General features: G+C 41.9%; 1 protein-coding gene across 14 annotated transcripts in view; it reads right to left on the reverse strand.

Annotated features, from left to right (window-relative positions):
• The window catches only part of TSPAN11 (tetraspanin 11), a 202,058-nt gene that overhangs the window by 24,555 nt on the left and 152,210 nt on the right, over positions 1-25,293 (reverse strand). For 3 of the 14 annotated variants that reach the window (XM_075900495.2, XM_075900548.2, XM_075900486.2), the window contains one exon: positions 7,524-8,115. The exons of 7 other annotated variants lie outside the window; for them this stretch is intronic. In XM_075900495.2, the coding sequence (XP_075756610.1) occupies positions 8,056-8,115 (60 nt within the window). In that variant the 3' untranslated portion in view covers positions 7,524-8,055. Of the gene's footprint in view, positions 1-7,523; positions 8,116-12,579; positions 12,694-13,342; positions 13,376-25,293 lie in introns of those variants that run through there. 4 more of the 14 variants (XM_075900427.2, XM_075900422.2, XM_075900462.2 and 1 more) reach the window with 4 other exon arrangements.

Below are 25,293 nucleotides of genomic sequence, written 5' to 3' on the forward strand. Positions count from 1 at the left end.
TCAAGGGTCTGTTTTGGGACCCGTACTGTTCAATATCTTCATCAATGATGTAGATATTGGGATAGAGAGTACTCTTATTAAGTTTGCAGATGATACCAAACTGGGTGGGGTTGCAACTTCTTTGGAGGATAGGGACATAATTCAAAATGACCTTAGCAAGTTAGAGAAATGGTCAGAGGTAAACAGGATGAGGTTTAATAAAGAGAAATGCAAAGTGCTCCACTTAGGAAGGAACAATCAGTTCCATACATACAAGATGGGAAGCGACTGTCTAGGAAGGAGCATGGCGGAAAGGGATCTAGGGGTCATAGTGGACCACAAGTTGAATATGAGTCAACAGTGTGATGCTGTTGCAAAAAAAGCAAATATGATTCTAGGTTGTATCAACAGGTGTGTTGTAAGCAAAACTCGTGAAGTCATTCTGCCGCTCTACTCTGCACTAGTTAGGCCTCAGCTGGAGTACTGTGTCCAGTTCTGGGCGCCACATTTCAAGAAAGATGTGGAGAAATTGGAAAGGGTACAGAGAAGAGCGACAAGAATGATTAAAGGTCTAGAGAACATGACCTATGAAGCCAGGCTTCATGAACTGGGCTTGTTTAGTTTGGAAAAAAGAAGATTAAGGGGGGACATGATAGCGGTTTTCAAATATCTAAAAGGGTGTCACAAGGAGGAAGGCGAAAATTTGTTCCTCTTGGTTTCTGAGGACAGGACAAGGAGTAATGGGCTTAAAGTGCAGCAGGGGAGGTTTAGATTGGACATTAGGAAAAAATTCCTAACTGTCAGGGTGGTCAAATATTGGAATAAATTGCCAAGGGAGGTGGTGGAATCTCCCTCTCTGGAGATATTTAAGAACAGGTTAGATAGACATCTGTCAGGGATGGTGTAGACGGAGCTTGATCCTGCCTTGAGGGCGGGGGGCTGGACTCGATGACCTCTCGAGGTCCCTTCCAGTCCTATTATTCTATGATTATCTACAGCTGAGTATGTCACCATGGTCCAGCAATTTCTTTGACATGAACACCTAGCTAGACGATGGCCATGGGCAATACCATCATTTCTGATAACTAACTGCTCCAATCACAGGCATAATCTGATGCTCATTTTCCTGTCTCTGTTGATTTTTTTGTTTTGTTTCACTTCATAGCAAAACCACTTTTGGCTCCTTTGTACTTCTTTTATTGTTGGAGGAGGCAGTTTCCGCTCTTGATAACACATGGAGCTGCTAGTCACCATGCAGCCACTAACATTTCCTTATCACAAAGCCATCGCCCATATCTTGACAAATTACCCAGTGTACTTTGGATAAGCCTTATTTTTTAAATAGATGTTTCTGGTAAATAATACTATGAACTTAACTGGGCAGAAAATTGGAGTGTTGAGAGAAATGATTTTCAGCAGTAGCACCAAAGAGATGAAATGACAGAAGTTTTGGTGCAAAGGCTGTTAAGATGCAGGCTGTAAAGACTGAAACTTTCTTGAGAAATCACTATGAAACGCAATGTAGGCATAAGACACAGCTTATTTGGGGAAAATCTGGTCACTGAATGCAACCAGGGAGAGCTTAAATTCTGCTTTGATGGACAGCTGGCTCTTCTTGCATTAAACTCAAAATCAGTGCAAGGGATCCTGGCTTATTTTATTCCAGGAAGTCTCCGCACTGCAAGTGTCATACACTGGAGAGATGTGCAACCCAGATGAATAAATGAAAGGAACTAAAGAAAAGGGAGCTTGAAGGATACACAGCAGGGAAGGGAACAGGCAAGACAAGAACTGGTTAGTTAAGACCAATCAGTTGTCCCCATTTACTATGATAAATATTTTTCAAATTTAGGTGTTCCAAATCAAACGTAAATTCAATATATAGAATCACAGAAATGGAAGGCACCTGTAAAGGTCAAGTCCAGTCCCCTGCCCTCATAAGGCACCAAGCACCAGCTAGACTGTCTCTGACAGATGTTTTTCTAATCTGCTTTTAAAAATCTCCAGAACTAGAGACTCCACAACTTCCCTAGGCAATTGATTCCAGTGTTCGACCACCCTGACAGTTAGGAATTTTTTCCTAATGTCCAACCTAAATCTCCATTGCTGCAATTTAAACCCATCCTCAGAAGTTAAGGAGAATAATTTTTCTCCCTTCTGCTTGTAACAGCTTTATGTACTTGAAAACTGTTATGTCCCCTCACAGTCTTCTTTTTTCTATATAGTTTCTCCTAGTTAGGAAGCCTATTTTTAAAGGTTTTCAGCACATCTGGAAATCAAGTTATTTTAATAGATATCTACAAATATATTTAAGAGCAGTGTTCCCTCTAAGCTGCCCAGCGGCACAGCTTCACTGCCTAGTCAGAGGCTCAGGGTTCTGTGCATGGAGTTCACTGACTGGGCGGGGCTTATTAATCACCTGTAAAGCTGGGCTGCCATGCAGGTTATAGGGAACTCTGTTTAAGAGCCCACCTTTAGGAACCTACATTTGAATATTCTGATCTATATGTTTTGAATGAAATAATGGAAATGCAAAAACAGATATTTAAAAATGTAGTTATTAAAAAACACAAACTAACTAAGAAGCAATAGCAGCACCATAAAAGCAGTGTTTTTTGCCCACACATCTATCAAACATATGTCTTCATGGACCTGCCTTAGCATCTCCACCCCCATGTCAACGCGCAAATTACTTTGAGTCAAGGAAACAAAATGAGACTGCACTGGAACAGATGTGCCATAAATCTGCTAAGGGCTGAGAGTGTCTCAACAAAATGAGAAAGTGCTTATACAGAGAAATGAAGTACAATATATGTTACAAGCATCAGACAGCCTACCTGCAACTAGTATAAGAACACATGCTTGATTTACTTATGGTACAATCAGCACAGAAAAAACTCTATTTGTTAATAATATTTAGCTGTTTTTCATTGATAGTTTTCAAAATACTGCACTCTGGTGAGTAATTAGCATTGTCCCTGTTCCCCAGAGAGGGGACACGAAGCATGGAGAGATAGGACATGCTCACCACTGCATAGTGAATTGGTGGAAAACCTGAGATTTTTCCCATCTGCCAGTGCAATGCCTGATCCATCAGAAGATGTTCTCAACCCTTAAAGTCGTATAGCATTTAACAGAGATGAAACCATTAGCATTACTGAGAAATTGCTGTATTAACTTAGCAACTTTAATTAGAGTGCCGAACCATACTATAGCAGGGATATAATTTCTGTTAAATAAAATACCATGGCTTTTTTTTTTTTAAGGGAAATATTTACCATTCAAGGACTAAAGAAACAATTTCTGTTTTATTGAAATGAGATAAAATGTGTTTATGGGACTTAGTTCTGATTTAAATTCTATGCCTTTATTCACTGCAAAATTATAGCTCCACATACAACAGCACAGAAATCTGTCAAATAGGCACCACAAGATACATTTTGGTTGTTTGACAAGGCAAAAGTTGGTTTAACAGTTGTTAGACTGGAGTTCTAGAGTCTGTTAGTAAGTTAATGAAGCATTTTTACATTACTCTAACTGGTAGACTGTTTATATTACAATTCCAAACAAGTTGATAATGTGCATATTATAAAAGTACAATAAGGCAAAAGTTCTTTTTCTCCACTAAATTTTATGTCCGACAGGAGAGCATATTTGTTCCATTGCTTTAGACTGTATACAAGTTCTTTATATTGTTTAATATCCTCACCAGCTGTACTCTCTATTGTGCAATACCATTTTGAGAGCTAGAGAGACTTTAACACAAAATGGAAGCCACTGATGCAAAATTACATTTTTCACTTTAAATTTTCTTTAAAGCAGTCACTTAATAGCCTGATGAATTCTAAAGCATCTATATGCAAACAGGTACTTTATCAATAGAAAAGCTAGTTGCTGCTGTCTGTAAGGAGGTAATGTTTACTATGTTTGAGCCAAATTGTGTACTCATATTTTATAAAGTACAAATTTAGGCTTCATCCTACAATTGACAGTCTGCCCACAGGATGCCAGTTCCCAGTTCTGCCTTACTTCGTTCCTGGAATTTAATTTTATGGGTAGCAAATATCGGTGAAGGAACCAGCCTATGCTACTTTTATCCCCAAACTGGTTCTTCTTAGGGTTTGTCCTGCAAACCTCCTGTCTCAGCTCCCCTCCCCCACCCCCATTCTCTCTCTCTCCAACCCATATTTCCTGAATGTAGTTAACCAGGCCTCTTGTAACCTCAGGGCAGATCTACATTACAGCCAAAAGTTGGCTTAAGGTATGGAATTCCAGCTCTGTAAATAACCTAGCTGGGGGATAACATACCTTGAACCGAGTTATGGCACCATCCCCATAGTGTGACGTCAACAGAAGAAAGGCCCCTGTTGACTTCCCTTGCTCCTCGCAACTGTGAAAAGTACCACAGTCGAGGAAAGTGCCCACAGTGTTCGATTTAGCGGGTCTTCACTAGACCCACTAAATCAAATGCCAGACTATTGACCACTACAGCACAGATCTTCGCAGCAGTGACATGCCCTCAGAACGACTCAGTAAAAACACAATTTCAAATATATGCTGCGTCCTAGCATTTGAAACAAGATAAAGCAGCAGAGAAACCCTGGAATCTGCCACTCTGTTATGCCTCCTCTCTCCCCATCCCTTGCAGCTATCCCATGATTTAGCATGGATGACATGGTCAGTAGCCTAAAACACAAAGGAAGGCTGCTTAGGTATCTGTTTACACTGCTATAAAAGGAAACTATCAAGTGCTATATACCACTGCAACAAACATACACCTTCTCAGCCTATCCCTTTCTATCACTTCTCATTCACTATCAAGTGCTTGACGTTCACCTCCCCTTAACCCAGGATGTCAGCCTCTCTTGCACACTTGTTACATTTTTGAACAAGCACATTTGTGCTTTCTTCCATGCTGCCCTTCATGCTTTGAAGGTGCTTCCCATACACATCTGCAAAGTTACCTCACTATCTTCCTTCAAACCCTCCTTAAACCTCTCCTTTGCTCAGAAGACTATACAAAAAAACTTCACAATAGTTTTGACTGCAGGTATGCTGAGATCACTTCCTGTCATGCTGACCAGTACTGTCTCTTTGTATCCCTGTTACTCCTGCATTGGTCTGTCTCCACCTGTTATCTCCTGTCAGATACTTACGTTGTAAGCTCTCTGGAGCAGGGATATGATTCTTTTTTGTCCTGCATTTGTATTGTGCTAACCTATAGGGTTCTGGTCTATGACTGGACAACCTAGGCCCTAATGCAATACAAATAATACAATAAAAATAGCAAGCTCATGTAAATAATGGAGTGTATCAATAGAGCTTTATCTCAAGATTAAGAAGAAAAGTAATGGAATCTATTCAACTTGTTGTGGATGGAGGTGCACATATAGAAAGATCCCCAAATAAGTCATAAATGACACTTTAACACAAGCACATATATTGCCGCCTGCCTTCCCCTCATCCATGCACGTTTGGCTGTCCTGTTCTCAAACAGAAGCTTGCTGGTGTTAAACTGTAAAACAAAGAAGTGGTAACGAGCAAATAATGAAAGAAACTGCCTGTGACTTAAAAGATGCTTAACATAACTTGGGCTGTGCCTACATTTAAGGAGAGACAGCTGCACCACTGTAGCACTCCTGCGCTACGTCTAGACTGCAAGCCTCTTTCAAAAGAGGCTTCTTTCAAAAAAGCCTCTTTCGTAAAAGAGCATCTAGACTACAAAGTAGATTTTTCGAAAAAGTGAGCCACTTTTTTGAAAGAGTCTAGATGCTCTTGTTAAAAAAACCACAGTTTGCATTCAATAGTGCCTTTTTTCGAAAGAATACTTTAAAAAAAAAAAGGTGTTATTCCTCGTGAAATGAGGCTTACCGCGATCGAAACACTTGCTGCGTTTTTTCAATTTATTTTCGAAAGAATACGGCTGCAGTCTAGACGCAGGTTAAGTTTTTTCAAAAAAAACCCCTATAGTCTAGAGTGACACACCCCTGGTGAAGATGCTCTAAGATGACAGGGGCAAGTTTTCCCGTTTGCTTAATAATTCCTGCCATCACGAGAGAGGGTAGCTATATTGGTTGGAGAAGTTCTTCTGCTGACACATTGCTGTCTACACTGGCACTTAGGTGGGTATGATTTACATTGCTTGGGTGTAGATTATTCACACTCCTGAGCAACTTAACTTACACCAAAATAATGTGTAGTAGGGATCAATGTTCCCGCTAATCTTTTCCATCCATGTGCGGATTGTTTCTATCCATGTACAGAATACATTTTTATGCACACCAAGGCATGTGCAAATGTGCACCACCAGTAGAAAGAAAACCTAGCTATGGGCTCTCTGCTAATCAGCTGGGCAGCATTTGAATCTCTCATGGGTGGCTGCATAAGTGTACAGCTTATAGCCTCAGTGAAGTAGCAGGCCCACAGTATATAACTAGCTGCAGTAACTGCATTAGAGATATTTAAGGTTCTGAGGTTTTAAAAATCATTACTATGATTCTTACAGTCTATCTTAAAATAAGTCACAGAGGCATCACTGGCAACAGAAAAATGACCTTTCGCTTACACACATTTAAGTAATAGTGGTCAAGTGTTGAGTAATGCACGCAGGTGTAACTTGTGAAACTGCACATACTTTGGGTTCACTTGTATTTTGCAAAACAGCTGAATCTCTCAACATTGAATTTAAAGTTATATATAAAGAAGTTGGGGGTTCCTTCTATTTTGCAACTGTGTAATCAAGACCTACTCTATGGCAGAAGAATAATTCATTATTGAAAGAATTTCACTCTACTGAAAGAGAGCCTCAGAAAGAAAATTGCTTACACTTCTAGCCATCCACACTATCTAACCACCTATCTATCCTTTCAATCTAGCCATCTGTTCTATCAAAGGACCCACTCCAGCTATCTAATAATTTATCCATCTTGTGCTCATCAAAGAGGTTTCTGAGCAATCTGGCAATCACAGCAAAGTGATAGCAATTCAGATTTGTTTTTAAATATATTTCTTTTTATTTGTTCCTCATAACTATAGGCTCACCAGCAAAATAATCCTCATACCAACATGGAATTGATATTATGGATCTTTTTCTAATGACAGAGAATGATGTAATAGTGAAAAATCTTCTTAAATAGAGATTTTTCTCCTTTGAATCACGATCCCCAAGCTATGAATACATCTCCCCTTTTATTAGTTAGGTTTGTGCTGGTAATCTGCAAAAAAAAGCAGAAAAGCTAAAAGTCCCAACTGAGGCACTTTGGATAAATACGGAACAGCAACAAGATGCAATGCAAAAGCAGATACTCTCCCACTGTTGGTGCCTACTCACAATCTTCCCAGAGGCCCTAAACAATAGCTAAATATCTTTCTCTAAATCAAATCTAACTGAAATGCATCCACTCTACTCATACAGTACCCTCTGCTGGGCTACTCAAGGTGTCGCACTGGCAGCAGGGCCAGTCTACTATCCTATCCTAAATCTTCAACAAAATGGATTGTGATGGCAGTGCAGCTTCAACCTGGGGTGGATGAAGGGGCAGACAGACAGTTTTTTTTTTTAATTACTCAGCAGCAAAAAGTTAACAATGTTATGAAATACAAAACATTCTGGTTGATCCCGTCATTAAAAAAATAAAGCTAGTTGCTCAAATTAAGATACCTTTCAGTCACTAAGCTATCTCTATTAAATTACGAAATCTGGAGGCACGTTTACTACACATTTTTCTGTAGCTACAAAAGAATGACTTTACAAATCATACCACATAAGGGCAGTAATCCATTTTTTTGTAAAAAAAACAAAAAACAAAAAAAACCACACACACACATATTGTACCAATGGGGAAAGAAAAGAAAAAGAAAATTCTGTTTCTTTTCTCAGTTAAAAAAGAGTCCAAAAGGTAGATTGTAAAGTGTCCCAGGCAGTGACTTTGCTAAAATTCATCTCAATTTAAGGCATCTCAACATCAGCAGAGAAGGAGGCTAGACATATGGCCCATTAACCATGCACAGGTAATACTGACACTGGCACATGTCGAAATTTTGCATTAAGGCAGAGAGAGTGGAGACTTTCATTCTTCAGTAAGAGTCTATTTTAATTCTTCTGTGTAGACCGCAGGTAAAAATCATCCCACAGCTCTGTGTTTAAAGCAAAACAGAACAAAAATAAAATTATTGTAGGACATTCGTAGTGGATGGAAAACACTAAAGCATATTAGCAGGTCTAATCCAATGTCATTGAACCAAAAGAAAAAAAAATTAAAAGCCTTTTTATTTGCATAGTAATCAAATTTCCATTCAGTCAGATATGGATTTTGTTTTTCCATTAATACCATATTGACAAGCAGAGCTCTCAAATATCAACAACAAAAGATTCCTTATATGGAACATCACAACTCTTATGATGCCTGATTTATATGCTCACCACAGGGGAGGACTTTAGACCCAAGCTCATTGCACATCCAGGGGTCCTTCTTCGTGCTGTCAGGCAATTGATGGCTTTGGAGAAGGAGCTGTCTGCTGAGGTGCACCCTGTGAGATGCGAGAACATCTTGGGAGGCTGTGAATGCTACCGTTCCCACTGAAGTCAATGAGTCTGATCCTGCTGCTACTGTGACGCAGTGTGTTTCACCATTGATTTTAGTGGGGAGCAGCATTAAGGCCAAGGGTAGCTAATGGAGCTCATCATCTCAGACCAGATTCATTGACTGTCTGCTTTCCCAGCACCATTAGGCCCCTGTGCCCTGCTGTATGGAGAAGGTTAGGAGCTCAGACTCAGGTAGGGGGAGGCTGGATGGTGTCCTGCCTATTACACTTTGTACAAAACACATCAGTGTCATCTATTTCCTTTCAAAGTGGGACAGGAGAAACACCAGCCACCTAATTCCTGTCCTCAGCCCCCATGAACGATTTCAGTTAGTGAGGAGGGAAGCACTTGCAGGATAAGGCCCTGTCAAGGAGAGTCACGCCGACAGATCTTACAAAGTAACTACATCCTGATTGGAGACCTTGGCATCCATCTCCTCAGCTGTTTTTACCTTACTTCTGTCTTGTTTGTCACAGTAGGTTAATTTCTGGCAGCTATTTTTCCATGCTGCAGAATGTTCACATCATGATTCTATTTATAGTTCCCGGGCTGACAGTTGGTAATGAAAATATATTCTCATAATTTGTATGTGCTTCTTTGGCTTTCTTCTTTTCACCTCCCTGACCCCACTGCTTGCTTCTTGAATGACTGAAACTTTTCATGCTGCCACGAAAAAGTAGATGAAAAGAGGGGCATTTCTGAAGTTGAAGATGATTTAACCACCCCTGAAATCAGTCTCATTTAATTTATGAGATCAATCTGATTGTCTAGTGATTAGGAATCTTATTGCTTTCTGGATATCTTCAAAGATGTAGATTATGAAGAATTGCAGAGATTAGGAAAAAAAATTCCAACTGTTTCAAATTAAGACCTTGTCTGTGCTTAGACAGAACATATACAGAATCCTAACCATTACTAGGTTGGGCAGCTGCAAATTCACTCAGAGGAAGGTATACACAACATCTTGGTCTTTGAGTTTGCCAAACAAGCAAAGCTGCAAGATGTATTTTATGCATATGTGCATTTCTAAGCTCTAAATCAGCCCAATGCAAAGGCTCCAGGCAAGGTCTCACCTGCCCATAAGGACAAATTCTGATCCTGCTGACATGGATGCCAAATTTGCATTGACTCCGAGAATGGGATTTGGTGCTAAAGCACAAATCTGTGTCCAGGCTTCTGTTGTCTGGAGCTAGGCCAGGCACAGGGCAGAGTGGGAAGGGAGGAATCTTCCCTATACTATAGGGCAACTGAGCAGATGCTCCACAAAAGTTGCTTCAGCTGATGGTCACGATAGTCACCATTTGGCCGTATGCTCTGTGGGGCAAAGAACAAGAAGATCTGAACTGTGTGGGAATCTCTGGCCAGCCCATGTCCCACCCCTTGCTGCTCTCTGCAGCAATGGGCACTGTGATGAGCATGAAGTCTGCACCTCTGGCACAGCTCACCCTCCCAGTCCCTTCTTCCCAGTGGACTCCATTCCATGTGGGCCAGGTATCTACCCCAGTATGCAGCACTTCATTGATGTGGGGGCTGTGAAGTGGCTACCCCTGCTCTGGGGCAAGAGAATGCTAGAGAATCTCAGAGTTTGCTTATTTGCTTGAGCAGGGGCATTCGCCCTCGGAATGTGCGTGCAGTGCATGTAGCTCTGCTGCCGGGCCCATTTTCTGCCTCAGCTGTTTCTACTAATTAGGCTTTGATGCACAGGGTCACATCTTGACTTAATTGCAGTCCGACTCTTTTGGCAGGCCATTTAAACAGAACATCTCCATGAAGCCGAAGCAGGTGCTTGTTTTCCAGTTCTATGACAAGGAAGCCTGTCAACATAGCAAGGAGGCGGCAAAAGATCTACAACCAATTCACACACAAGATAGCTTATTACCAGTTTGACAGTGCACAGAAAACATAGGGCCCAATTCTCATTTACACCAAAGTCACTGTTTATAGTTCTAGCAGTGGGAAGGGGCCTTAGAGTGAGTGGAAATCTCACGTATGCCCACTTTAAAGCCTCTCTGTGCTCTAATGTAGCCTTAGCATTAATGAAAATGAAGCCCCCAAACCTGCTTGGGTCTACACAGAAGCTTGGCTTGCAACAGAAATAACAAAAAGGCCTTTTTGTTGCAGGAGAGAGGTCAGACTGCGGTTCAGCCCTGGCAATCAGAGGTGACCCTGATCACTGCTGATTCCAGGCACTGTTGTTATTATTTGTAACACAATGACACCTACATGCTCAAGTACAGGAGCAGGAGCTCGTTGGGCTGGGCACTGTTCACATGCATATAAGAGTTCACAATCTCCACCTGCAATGAGAGACCCAGCAAAGCGATGGTTTGAGTGACAGTTAGCAGTGAGTTAACAGTGCCCAGTCCTACAATTCTATGATTCCCGTTACTTTCACATATTACACATGCCCTGTGCCAAAGGCATCTGTGATACCTGCTAGGGACCAGACCACCTTGTCTGTAGCCCAACTCATTTGAAAACATCACCTTTATTGTCCATGTGCGTGTCAGATTCCATGATGCTTTAGGGACCAGGCCAGGGTCTGACTTGCACGCTGACTGACTTGAATGGAAAAACAAGGAGTCCTGCGGCACCTTGGAGACTAACTACAGTGCACTCTTATTTCAGAATAAGCTATTCTGGAAGAAATACTACAAAATAGCTTATTTCGAAATAGCGCATCTACACTACAAGGAAGCCTCAAAATTAGAGGTCGGCTTCCCTAATGTGGATGCGCTACCTCAATTGAGAGCCCTAGGAGGCACTAGGGAGTAATTACTTTGAGTGACCCCTGGGGAGGAGCGTCTACACTACTGCTATTCTGAAAGAGCTATTTCGGAGTAGGTGTTATGCCTCGTGGAATGAAGTTTACAGAAGTCGGAATAAGCCATCCATTATTTCAAATTTATTTTGAAATAACGGAATTGCAGTGTAGATGCTGGCATTGTTATTTTGAAGTAATATCCTTGCTCTCTCCTCTCCCCCAAATTAATTAAGGACCCGGGCAGTGCTGGGTAAATCTTCTAGTTGCAAATAAAACAAAAATTAAATTTACAATAAAAGTTAGACTATTTCAGAAAAATCTACTCCTGACACCAATAACATTATTTTGATCAAATTAGTTATGCTAGTAATTGAAGAGATTTCGCCTTTAATTTGTTTGCTTAGGACCTGATCCTGCAATAAGTAATTCTTACTTAAAGAGTACCGCTGCCTTTTCAATATTTGTAGGAAGATAAAGTTGTATCCCAGGCATCACTTGAAGTTAATAGGAGCTTTGACATTGACTTGAATGGGATCAGGATTTCTCCTGTAGGAACTGCCATACAAAATAAGATCACTGATACATCTAATCCAGTATTCTGTCTCTGACACTACTTCCATGGAAGATACAAGAAATTCCAATATGGCAGTTAAGGAATAACTAGGGGAAAGTTTCTTCCTCATCCTCTCAACTAGAGGTTAACAGATTCTCTGAAGCATGAAAGTAATTTATTTTATCCTATCAAATGTAACCGGGGATCTTCTCATCTGTAGAAACAGCCAGTCCTTTTTTGGAATCCTGCTACGCTCTTGGCTTCTGTAATTAGGTAATATGATTGCTGTATTCCCAATAGCAAAAGGAATACTTGGAGAATTCTACTAACATTGCTAACTACTAGATACAAAGGCCATTAAAAAGTGAAAGTGAGCCACTGTAGACCCATTGACTTCAATGGAACAGTTCAACGGAACAAGTTGGTCTTGGAAAGGTGGGTTTGAAGACAGGCTCTATGTTAGGTTTTACAAACATTTAATCATCCTTAGTGCTTTTTTACTCTGACACAACTCCTCAAAGGCAGGCAAATTGCATGCAAAGCCACTGCAAGGTTGACTGTCCGTTATAGGTTATGCTATGCAGAAAGAGCTGACAGCCTTTTACCAAACACCCAAGAAAAACAACAAGAAACCATGCAAGATGGTCACAAGTCACAAGAGCATTCCCAGGCATGCATTTAAAAGAATAGCACACGCACCATACCATAGTAGGGGTAAAGAAGGCTAACCAGTCACATTACAGAATACGCATCTTCTTCCTCTTCTTTATAGAGAATATAGACAAAATAGGCAGTCAGACCTGCACCAAGCAGCTAGCACACCATAAACAAAAACAATCAGGAAAACAAGTTAAATTGGATTCAACAGATTAATTTAGTACAATAATGTCAAAGCATTGAACTAGCTGCCCCCTATTCATTCCAAATTAGCACATGACACAATCTCTAATTTCCTCAGGACAAGAACTGAAATTGACCACAGGAAAGTAGCAAATTAGGTTTTCACGTAACATATCAGTATGTTTGGAAACAGAGAGATTATCAAAAATTTTCACCCATTGAAATTAAAATGTTCACCCACTGAGATTAAAATAGTGAGCAGCTGTTTCTATAGTTTAAATCATTCAGTCTTTAAAACCAGTACAAATTAATTTACAGCACAGCAGAACCACAGAGATTCCCATCCAGCAATGCACTTGAACACATGCTTAGCTTTAAGCACATGGATCACTACCTTGACTTCAAGTGAGCAGTAAGCTGCTACTCAATGTGAGTAAGGGTATCAGAAGCTGGCTCATATTTACATTAGTCAGTTATTCACAACAGTAGTCATTAACACAAATTAGCAAAGGTTTTTGAAGCTGGACAATGTTATTTTCTTAAATGCTATTGCTTTCTCTGGAGATAACTACTTCTCAGAGAGAACAAGGGATACTTTCACTGCCTGGGAGTTTTCTCTCACCTGACTACCCAAGATCCAACCTTTGGCTTCTTTCTGCCATTTGAAAAATAAAAAATTAAACATCAATTACATGTATTTAATATCAGGAAAATAATTCCCTATGTTAGGAAAAACTAGACAATGTTGAGATTCATGAAATCAAGTACAGACTTTCTTGCATGCTGTCTGGAGAGAAGCCATTTCTCCATTCCTTATCTGGCCTATTTCAGGCTAGTTTCATGGCTGCAAGACCTGCTATTGGTGAGACAGGTATACAGGTCTCATTCAAAACCCATCATAGTAGAAACTTCCATTAACATCAATGGACTATATATAATGAGGGACATAGTGTATGCAACATTAAAGCAGCAAATGTCCTTGGAATAGAGAGCTATGTTTGATTTAAAAAGATAGTGAAAAAGTGCATTCACACTCAGTTTTGGTCTCAAATGAGCATATAGGTTGTATCTATTACATGAAAGAACTCTTCCAGATTAACAGACTAGTGCTGTATTTAGGCAGCAGGAAAGCAAAGCACGAGGAAACATCATCTGTTGCAAAACAAGTGTTTTGTTTGGACCAGGTCTAACCTTATAACACAAATATTAAAACCTCTCAAGAATTAAAACGTCATGGAATGCATCAGCCCCAAATTGTCAGACATGCCGTATATAAGAAACATGTATATCTGTGATAGGAGGCAGCTAAGTTTGAGTTGGGAGAGGTCAGCAACAGTAAGGGGGTGATGCTACGTTATACAAGGCATTGAGCCTTTATTTAGACTCTGAGGGGGGAGAAACTAAGGGATGCATAAATGTCCTATTGAGCTTGATTGTGCTTGGTATTTTTTCTTGTCTGTTGTTCATTCTTATCAGTCTGAGCACTTGTTTGTTGATTGGATTACAAAAGCCATGGGTGTGCAGACTGCAGGGGAGCAGATACCAAGCTGTGAAAGACCATATCCATGATGCATGACAAATCAGAAAAGCTCCCTGTTTACTGTCCATTGCCATTTCTGGATGATAAACCACTGGGGGACAGGAGTGAAGTAGTTGAACTGGATTGGGGTAAGAGCTAGACACTGTCTTTCCCTTACAACTAGTGCTGGGCAAAATGTTTGAAACAAGAAATGAGAAACACTAGCAACGTAGTGTTGGTTTTTTTTAAACTTGCTAAAAGTAGAGCGAGACCTATGTAATGGAGAAAAAGACCATTTTTGTGGTTTACAGTGAAACAGTGGGAAATGGTGGCCAAGCACCAGTGTGTATATGGAGAATTTACAGTATGAATCTCACCCCTATACGTAAATAGAGCATACGTTCAGTACAGTGTATAACTGAGTGCACAGGGCATATTCACTTATATTTTGCCTGCACATTCTCAGCACTGAAAAGTGAGGTTGGTTGGCTGCAAATCAGATCAGAAGGTCTGTAACTTTTCCACCACCAGAATGTACTATTATTGTAGTCACACCTTTCCCTGTGCATGAGAACATTATGGTGGGTTGGTAAGGAGCGGGCCAGATCTGCTGCTGTGCTGCTGCAGATGCTCTTCTGTAGTGCAATTGAGAATACACTTCGACATATAAACGCTAATTGCTCTTTTAGTCCATCTGCTCCTGAGGTACGTTCACCTCTTCTGATCTAGTCTTTACGTGGCATAAACTCCATTGCAAATATTTCATGGCCCTCTTGCTTAATGAAAAATTGGTTAAAAAGAACAACAAAATGATAGTTCTAAATTTATTACTGTTCTCATTGGACACAGAGCACAACTTGCTAAGGACTCAGTATGGCTACGCAAGCGAGTAAGGGACGGGATGCCTTTATGTGGACTGCTAAAACATGAACTGAAGCGAGAGAGGGGACTCAATCTTCACAAAATGGCAACCTATCCCCCTGCACAGGTGGGTAGGAGGACCTGGAGAATGGCCAGAGTTCTAATGCCAATGTGTCTGTCTGTACAGCCCTGCAGATCCCCCTGCAATTGGCTCAAGGTCCTCCAGAGGGCTGTGGACTGCTGGTTAAAAACAAGCAGGGTTGGGCTAGAGTCAAGGGAAAATATTTACAGGAGTTCTGCTCCAAACAAGGCCTTGCTGAATTTAAGCCTGCTCCTGTTCCTGCAGTACAGATCAGGGACCCCTGCAGAGTGCACAGCTGGCCAACCATGCCTTATCCATGGGCCCAGTGGCCTCCTTGGAATATTTAGGATATTCCTCAGTGCCTGTGGTTTCACTCTTTCACCCACTCCAGAGCAAGATCATCCAGTCCAACAGTGATAGCCTCTTCTAAATCGTTGCAGTTACAAGTGACCCTGAGCCTATTCCTCCAGTATGCTGCCAGTGTGGAGGCAGTCAGCGCTGGGGCTGATGTCATCAGTACCAGACAACAGATATCCCATGGCTGGAACTAGAGTCAATAGAACCAGCCCTAGCTACTCTCAGTGCAGAAGTGGGGAGTGGGTAAAGACACTACTGCTCTGTCCCGTGAGCTGAAGGCAGAACGGTGCCCATCGACACTTCCCTTAGAAGTCTCCCCTAGCCTTGGAATGGTCCAGATTTATTTTATGGGACTTCTTCCTTTCTGTATCAGAGGACGGAGAACTCCTCTTCCTCTTGGGAGAAGACTTGATCCTGAACAAGAAGAGATATCGCTTGACAAATGTGAAGGTGACTGCCGATCAGACACACACCTCTTGCGCTGTTCCAGCAGGTCTGCTGCAGCTTCAAGTCTCTTGCCACTTGGGTCCTCTTGGTGAACATCTTGCAGTTGGAGCACTTGGCAAGCACCTACTGTGGGGGTCACTATTGGGGATCACCTGCCCCTCCTCCCCAAAACAAGACAATGCTTGAACACTGGTAAAAACAGCATACAAGGCAGCCCACTACTCTATTACTATACTATTAGTACACTTAACCTAAGGTACTACTAACTACTACCTAAAGGAAAACAAATCTTAGATTGCAAGTATGAGGTGGAATCGACAAGAAGCTCTGACTCTCGCCATGGTGGTAAGAAGGAACAGAGAGGACTGTAGTGACACTGGACTTTTACAGCGAGGGGAGGGACTATGGTTGCAGGGCGTGGGCATTTCCCTTAAGGTATTGCTAGGCCAAGTACTCCTGCTCACACTTAAGTAGAGTACATGGATGCAGCTACTCAATGAAGAATAAAAATGAATATTTTAGAAAACCATGGCAACCACACTTGCTTGAGATCTTATAGAGGGTTCCATGCCCTAGAAAAGTTCTATGGTAGCTATTACCATCAGATCAAGGGAACTGCATTGGAGTGGAATCTGGACAGCAGTCTGGCCCTAAAAAGCAAGCCAAGGGAGTGTCTAGGTAATGTATGGAGTGCCACCTTTATCCCAGCTCCTGGGCACATGCAGCATATTTTGGACGTTTCACCTGAGTTTCTGAAAAGTGACCTATGGGATTTGGATGCTCAGCTCCCACATCTGAGATTTTCAAAGGTGTCTTTCCATCATAATGATAGAGATGTAGCCGTGTTAGTCTGGTGTAGCTGAAACAAATACAGGACTATGTAGCACTTTAAAGACTAACAAGATGGTTTATTAGATGATGAGCTTTCGTGGGCCAGACCCACATGAAGACGGATTACAAGCAATTAGAAACACTATCCCAGAGGACACCACTGCCAACCTGATAGCAGACCTATGTAACTTTGTTCTCACCCACAATTATTTCCAGTTTGAGAACAACTTATACCTCCAGATCAGCGGCACAGCCATGGGTACACGCATGGCCCCACAGTATGCCAATATCTTTATGGCTGACCTAGAACAACGTTTCCTCAACTCCCGTCCCCTTTTACTCTTTCTCTACTTACGCTACATCGATGACATCTTTATGATCTGGATGCATGGCCAAGAAACACTGGAGACATTCCACAGAGATTTCAACAACCTACACCCCACCATTAACCTCAGCCTGAACCATTCCACATGAGAGATCCATTTCCTGGACACCACAGTACAAATCAACAATAGAAAATTAGACAACACCCTCTACAAAAACCCCACCGACTCATACAGTTATCTACATGCTTCCAGCTCCCATCCAGCACACACCATACGATCCATCATCTATAGCCAAGCCCTTCGATACAACCGCATCTGCTCTAATCCCACTGACAGAGACCAGAAACTTCAGGATCTCTACCAAGCATTTATAAACCTCAACTACCCACCCGGAAAAATAAAAAAGCATATTGAAAGAGCCAAACGAATACCTAGAAACCATCTACTACAAGACAGACCCAAGAAAACCAACAATAGAACACCACTTGTCATCACCTACAGGCCCCAACTTAAACCTGTCCAACACATTATCAATAAATTACAGCCTATACTGGAACAGGATACTAAACTCCAAGAAGCTCTGGGAAACAGACCCATAGTCTCCTATAGACAACCACCTAACCTCAAGATGATTCTTACCAACAACCACAGGACATACCACACTAATACCAACCCTGGTACTTTCCCTTGCAACAAACCCCGTTGCCAGCTTTGTCCACATATTCACTCTGCCGATACCATTATTGGGCCAAACCAAATGTGTTATAAGATCAAGAATACATATTCCTGCGCATCCAGAAATATAATTTATGCTATCATGTTCTGAAAATGTCCATCTGCTATGTACATTGGACAAACGTCTCAGACACTTTGCCAAAGGATCAATGCCCACAAAACAGATATTAGACAGGATCACAAAGAAAAAACAGTTTCTTGCCATTTCAACCAGAAAGGACACTGTCTCAACGACCTAATTACATGCATCCTACTCCAGAAGACTTTCAAATCTGCACTTGAAAGGGAATCCTCTGAACTGTCATTCATGCTAAAATTCGACACTCTCCGCAGGGGGTTGAACAAAGACACCAACTACCTTACCCATTACAAAGATAGCTTCCCCAATTATCACCTCTAATACCATTAGCTCACAGACATCTACCCTTCCCCACCTCTAATATCATTAACTCACAGACATTTACCTTCCTCCCCCCCCCCCCTGCATCCCCCTTCTGTTCTGAAATGTGATTTGTCCTTTTCATATGTGTTCATTTTTTTTAATTGTATCCTTTGGTATATATGGTTGTGACTATTTTCTTCCACTATTTGATCTGAGGAAGTGGGTCTGGCCCATGAAAGCTCATCATCTAATAAACCATCTTGTTAGTCTTTAAAGTGCTACATAATCCTGTATTTTCCATCATAAGGCATTTTACATTTTCTGGTGACCTTCAACAGAGCGATGGCTGTAAGGAAAAGAGGGTTAGGTCCAAGTATAAAAGGGAATAATTATTTCCATAGCGGGTCTGCATTTCCTCCTGGAGACCTTTGCTATTTATTACATGATATATCCTATATTCCTGACCACACTTTGGGTACGTCTAGACTACAAGCTTTTGTCCACAGAAGTTTTGTTGACAGATAGGGTGTGTCTAGACTACAGGGTTTTGTCGACAAAAGTGGACTTTTGTCGACAAAACTATACCTACGTCCACACTGCCTTTGAGTTATGTCGACATAACATCGACAGAACTCAGCGGCAGTGTAGATGTAGGTATAGTTTTGTCAACAAAAATCCACTTTTGTCGACAAAACCCTGTAGTCTAGACACACCCTTTGAGATCACGGACTGGCTCGAATGTGTTATCCCAAAGCAAAATGATAGTGGACAGAGTTCCTTGTCTGTTGCGTTTGAAACCAAACATTTAGCTTGGCACAAAAATCTCTTACTCTCTCTCTCTTTTCATTCTATTCTTCTCTCTGTCTTCCTCACTCTTTCACACAGACTCATCAGAGAAAGGCAGCAAAGTCAATGGGCTGTGCATAGGGCTGGGTTCCATTTTGCATTTTAATGACAGCTCTTTACCTGCCTCACTGTGTAGTCTTGGAAAAAGTCCCATGTGACCAAAGTGTGACTGGGCTTGCATGGCAGTGCTGGTGGGCAGGAGTCAGAGGCTTGCACTGTTTCCAGCCAGTAGGAGCTGAGCAATTGGCTGAGGTCAGTTCTTATTGGTCGGTTGTTTCTGGCCAATAGGAACTGAGGATTGGACTGGGAGATTGCATGAAGCTTCCCTTCTCCCTGCAGAGCAGAGAGCCGCAAGGACTGTGTTTTAAACCATGGCAGCTGCATGCCTAAGGATCCTAGCAGGGTGGTCTGAGGGGCAGATGCGGTGGCTTGGTGGACCAGATCTGGCCTCTGGGCCATATTTTGCCCAGCCCTGGGTTAAAGTGTGCTTCCCCGGAGCAGTGTGGCTGTGCACTGCTGAAGGCTGAACCCTGACAGTTCCTGATCATGGAATAACTGTACCTGAAACAAAATGCAGGACAATGTAGCACTTTAAAGACTAACAAGATGGTTTATTAGATGATGAGCTTTCGTGGGTCAGACCCACTTCCTCAGATCAAATAGTGGAAGAAAATAGTCACAACCATATATACCAAAGGTGTATACCATATGTACCTGGAAGGCACAGTTTAGCCCTCTGCCTTTCTGGGCATGATTTTCAGAAGTGTTCTGTAGCCACAACTCCAAAGGAAGTGAGTGGGAGCCATGGATATTCAGTACCTATGTAATATAGACTTTATGTATCTGTTTCCCTGTCTTAAAAAGGACTTGTGTGAGGCTCCAAAAGCAACATTTGGCCAGAGCTTTTACGTTGTGAAGTGCTAAATATTACAATTAAGGTTAATGATGTCTCACAAACAAATGAAGGTTGTTCGGATCCACAAGATCCTGTAACCCATTTTGCCTGAGTGACACTTCAGCTTTTCTATTTTAAAAATAAAACAGGAAAACAGACAGAGAAATGCAATTGTACATCCCAGCAAAGAAATGAAAGGCATGAGAAATTGATGCGACATTATTGCTGCTGCCAGTAGCTTGAAAATTCTGAGAATGGACATACTCAGAGTAGAGGGTTATAGTAGCCAATCAAGAATATGGAGATTTTCATGGAAGAGAAATCCCTATAGTATAACTGGCTAATGTCAGTCAATCAGAATGAAGGAATCTGCATAGTGTAAAATGATGGAACTATAACTGTAAATTATTATGCAAAATCAGATACATATACCAATGAATGTGCAGGAAACTGCATAACTGAGAAAAACAACAGCTGTGCATCCATAAATGTGCAAAATCCCTGAACTCTGACTCAGTTGATACCATGTCAGTACCATTTTTCATAATACATTTATGAAGAGAGTAATATGAGAATTCTATGCAAATCAATGATAAAAAAAAAGAGATACAAAGGAGGGGAAAGTCTCAGTAGCCTGAGAGTAGCCAAAACTATATTACAAAAAGCAATGGTTGTTAGATAGAAAGGAACAAGTTTCACTTAGTGAGAAAGAAAAGCTCTCTGAAAAAGCAGTTTGACAGTAGAACAGCTGCCATGAGAGGGCATTGAGGCTCCATCAATGGAAATATTGAAAAACTGAACTCACTCTAGGCAACTGTGATACTAAAAAAGGGAGAACTATATAAACTATATTAACGAGTAAAATCACATGTCATAACGGAAGCCAGTTATGTTGTAAGAGGAGATAGTGTCTTGCAGTGCCTAGATGGTGCAAAAACTAGCAGAGACTGTCTAAGCACTTGTCTACATATGGAGTTCTTCAGGAACAGTTGTTCCCACATATAGTAGCTCTGTGTGTAGGCAAGTCCTAAGAAGGACTCTGTTGTCCAACCTCTAGCATAGTGATAAGGATCCACATTCTCAGCTGTGTGGTGATCGGATATTAAGGAGCAGCAAAGCCTATTTGTCGGTCTTCTACACTGGCTTACTGCTATTTATTATGGGATTTTGTTGCTTTGGACCTGTGGAGAGAGATTCACATAGATCAGTGTAGTAGAAAAATTCCAAATCCTTATATTGGAAAGCCCTGTTGCAATGCTCAGAGGCAAGAAAGAATTAAAGTTGCTCTAAGAATCAGCCTCTTGACTTTTAAACAACTAAATGTCACCTTCTGTGGTGCAGTAACACGATATTGTATACAATGATATTCCCTAAAAGGAAAACGGGGATTTGCATGAAACCACAATAAGCTGAGTGTCACTCCATTGTCCCACTTCTTGCCTCTCAACTCTCCCAAGCCAGAAAAGCAGCGTCACCATCTTTCCTCCACAGATCTGTCCCTTCAGAAGCAACAGCAGCTATGTCCTCCCCTTCACTCCTTTCCTCCTCTTCACTCTAGTTCAGACCTGGGCAAAATACCCTCCACAGGCCGGAGCCAGCCCGCCAAGTCACTGGATCTGGCATACGGACTCAGTGGGAAGCCTCAGGCAGACTCCTTGCTTGACCTGCGTGCCCCTCCCAACACCGTTCAGAAAAACGGCTGCCACATCCATTTCTCAGCTGTGAGCCAGCGAGGGAGGAGTGGTGCTTCATGCAATGCTCCTGCCCCCAGCACAATCCCATTGGCCAATGGGAGCTGCCTGTTTCAAGAACAGGCAGCTTGTGAAGCACCACTCCCCCTCCCCTCCTGGGCACTTATTCATCAACCCACATGGCCCCTGCAGCCTGTGCGGGGGTGGGGGTAGGCAGAGAAGCTGCCTGAGAAATGTGTTGGTCTGCTGGCTGGGAGTTACCCAGGTAATGTCTCCCAGCCACAGCCTGCCTCTGACACCCCAGCCCCTTGCTCCCCCGAACCTTCTGCCCCCACACTCCTGCCCCTCAACCCCACATAACCCAAACCCTCTGCCCCCTCCTTAGCCCATATCTCCTCCCAGATCCTCCACCATAATCTCCTGCCCCAGGTCACAATCCAAAACCCTGCACCCCAGTCTTGTGACCCAGGTTATAACTGCCTCCATCACCCAAACTCCCTCCCAGACCCCAGACCGCCTTCTGCACCCAGATCCCTTTCCCCACGATCCCATCTGCACCCAACCACCATCCCACATTTCCTCCATTACTATCATGGAAGGGAGTGTGGCCCTTGACCACTTTCCAAATTCTTGTAGCGCCATCCTCCTCCCCTCCCCCCATCCAAAATTGTTGCTTGCCCCTTTTCTAGTCCCATCCTGCAGGGACTAGAGAAAGGTGAGAAGTTTCCCGACAAAGACTCTAAATGCTGTGAAGTTACAAAGTGGAAATTTACAAGATGTGCCTCCTTAAGAACTGAACTTGCACGTCTTGGTGGATGCTCATTCTCTTCGATGGAGAGAGCAGCTGGCTAGATGGACTCATTACAACTGTGATTATACTCATCCTTCCCAATCATGAGAAAACAAATGGCCAATGGATTGCGTGAAAGATTAGTTGGAGCAGATAACTTCCGATAAAGCACTCATAAGTTCAGCACTTATCAGGTAAGTTAACAATGTTACCCACTTACATGGCAAGTGAAGGAAAACCTCACTCTGGGCCAAAATAATCCTGCAGTTCTTAGGGAAATTGTCCATTAAAGTCCTGCTCATTATGTCCTTGGCACTTTTAGCAATAGAAGGATTTTAAATCTCTGTATCCTGGCTAAACTCCAGGATGCTGCCAACTAAAAATTCCCAAGAGATGCTTTTTCTTGAAAACAGAATCTTTCTGGTTGCAAAATACCACATTAGAGGAATTGGCAATTTGGCGGTGGATGAAGCAATGGCTGGCTATAGACACAGATGTTTGCAATTCTGTCAAATGCTTTGACGCTTGTGACTCTTGTAATAACAGCAGCATTCCAACAGGGATTGGCTTAGGGGAAAATGAGTCCTTTTGATTTTAGGGAGGGGAAACTCTCGATTAGCCAAAGAAAGCAATCTGTTTGTGTTAGGCCCACGGTCAGCAATTCTGGGCCTCAGGGCAAAAATCAATGGCCCCCTGTCCAATCTGGAGAAGCCCCAAGTGGCTCCCCTGCCTCCGCCACAGGAGCCCTGGTCCAGCCCTGTTCTATCCCCACTTGTTGGGATGAGCAGCAGGGCAGCTGCAGCGCACCTCCCTTCCCTTCCCCTGGCCCAACCTTCCTGCTCTGGGGAGCAGTTGCAGCATCTCTTGATTTCTTGATTGAAAGATGCTTTTGATATGCCCCATGTAGGTTATAGGGCTCAATAAACCTGTCCCAGAACTTGCATGTAGCATATCAAAAGCATCTTTCAATCAAAAGATGCTTTTTGGCAGAGCTACAGTGGCATCTACCAGGGCTCTCAGGCCCCCACTGGGCCCCTGGGCAATTGTCCCCTTTGTACCACCCCTTCGGCAAGCGTGATGCTAGGCAACTGCACCTGATTCTTTGGATCCCACCTATTTCCTCAGCTTGTACTTGTAAAAATACCCTCAGATAACCTGGTGCACAGTTCTGCCTATTCAAAAAGGCCTACTCAGGTTTTTTTGTGTGGCAAGTCTCCAGAATTGACATATTTTTCATTATTAATTCATAAACTAAGAATTGAAATACTGAGCACTTTCATCCAACTATCTCAAAGTGCTTCATAAACACCAATTAAGTAAAGCCCAGGGAGGGTAGTGCTCATTTTACAGATTTGTAAACCAAGGTATTGAGAGACCAAGAGACTGGCTCAAGCACATACAGTGAGAGAGTGGCACAGCCAGAACCCAAGACTAAGATTTCCAGAAATGATTATCTAGCGTTAAGCTCCTAAATCCTTTTCTCGGTGCCTAAATTTAGTACCTGATTATCAATGGGACTATGCATCCAGCTGCTCCTACAGAATATCGAGTAGTTTCTGTGTGGTCAGAACTATTGAAAAACAGGGTAAGAAATTTAGTAGTGAAAAATGAATGCAGGAGCCTAAACTGGAGCCATTTTTTGAAGTTTTTGAAGAACTCTGAAGTCCAAGTTCCCTGCCTTAACCACTAGACAACATTCCCTCTTTTCATATAGTTCCTCTGTGTTTACTGCACCAACAGTCAGAAAGAACTTCTTTTAATGGAGAGATGATAAATCAATTCAATTTAGATGTTGGGGAAGATTATGAAGTAGCAATAGACTCCAATACAAGAAAAGCCATTTCACACAATTTGTTACCAAACTTACAGTTTTAGATTTATTTTTACAAGTAGAGAGTGGGATGACTTGAGAGAGTGGGCTAAAAATATCACACGGGGGGAAAAAAAATCACATGGAGTGAGGAGATAAAGTGAAAATAAAATGCTGCTGCTTTTTTCTTTTTAGCATCTGTTTGAAGTGTTTGTCTTTCATTGAGTTACATGTTTATACAATTATATTGACATCTCCTGTCCTCCAAAATTGAATTTCAGGTTTAAAGCTGTGAACCATTCCCTCTATCACAAAGCAAATCAATGTCTGAGAAGTGCCTGTGAAGCACTAGCAACTTTCTGATGATTTGGATTATAATACGCCTTGCTCTAAAAGGTCTCACTCCCTGGCATGACAGGAGTTGACCTCATACGAACAACTAAATAGAACAGTGAGTTTAATAAACCACATTAATGGAACATTACATTACAGATTTTAAACTCATAGGAGTAAAGCAACTGAGATTTAAGGTTACTATAGCAACCCAAACTCTCCTCTGTGCACGTACTGTGTGCATGCTTTTTTTTTCTTACAAGATTAAACAATGATGGGCAAAGGGACATACTACTGGGCAAACATAATATGTTAATAATGAACCAGTTTTACTGAATATAGTAAATAGGGTAACTTCAGTACCAGCAACATTTCCTTATATTTCCCTTTACTTACAATAGGAAATACATCTGTACATTGCAGTATTCAAGGTAAGACTAGAGGAGACTACCATTATAATCTAGTCTGACTTCCTGCATGTCACAGAACCCTACCCACCCATTCCTGTGATAAGTGCATAACCTGAGTTATTTAAGGCCTCAACTCGATTTAAAGACTTTCAAGTTACAGAGAATCCACCATTTTAGTTCTTATCAGAAAATAACTCATGGACCATGCTGCAGAGGAAGGCCAAAACCCCCAGTGTCTCTATCCATCTGACTTGGGAG

The sequence above is a fragment of the Pelodiscus sinensis genome, chromosome 1 (assembly GCF_052426305.1).
Source record: "Pelodiscus sinensis isolate ZL-2025 chromosome 1, ASM5242630v1, whole genome shotgun sequence".
In the NCBI taxonomy this organism is placed as follows: domain Eukaryota; kingdom Metazoa; phylum Chordata; order Testudines; family Trionychidae; genus Pelodiscus; species Pelodiscus sinensis.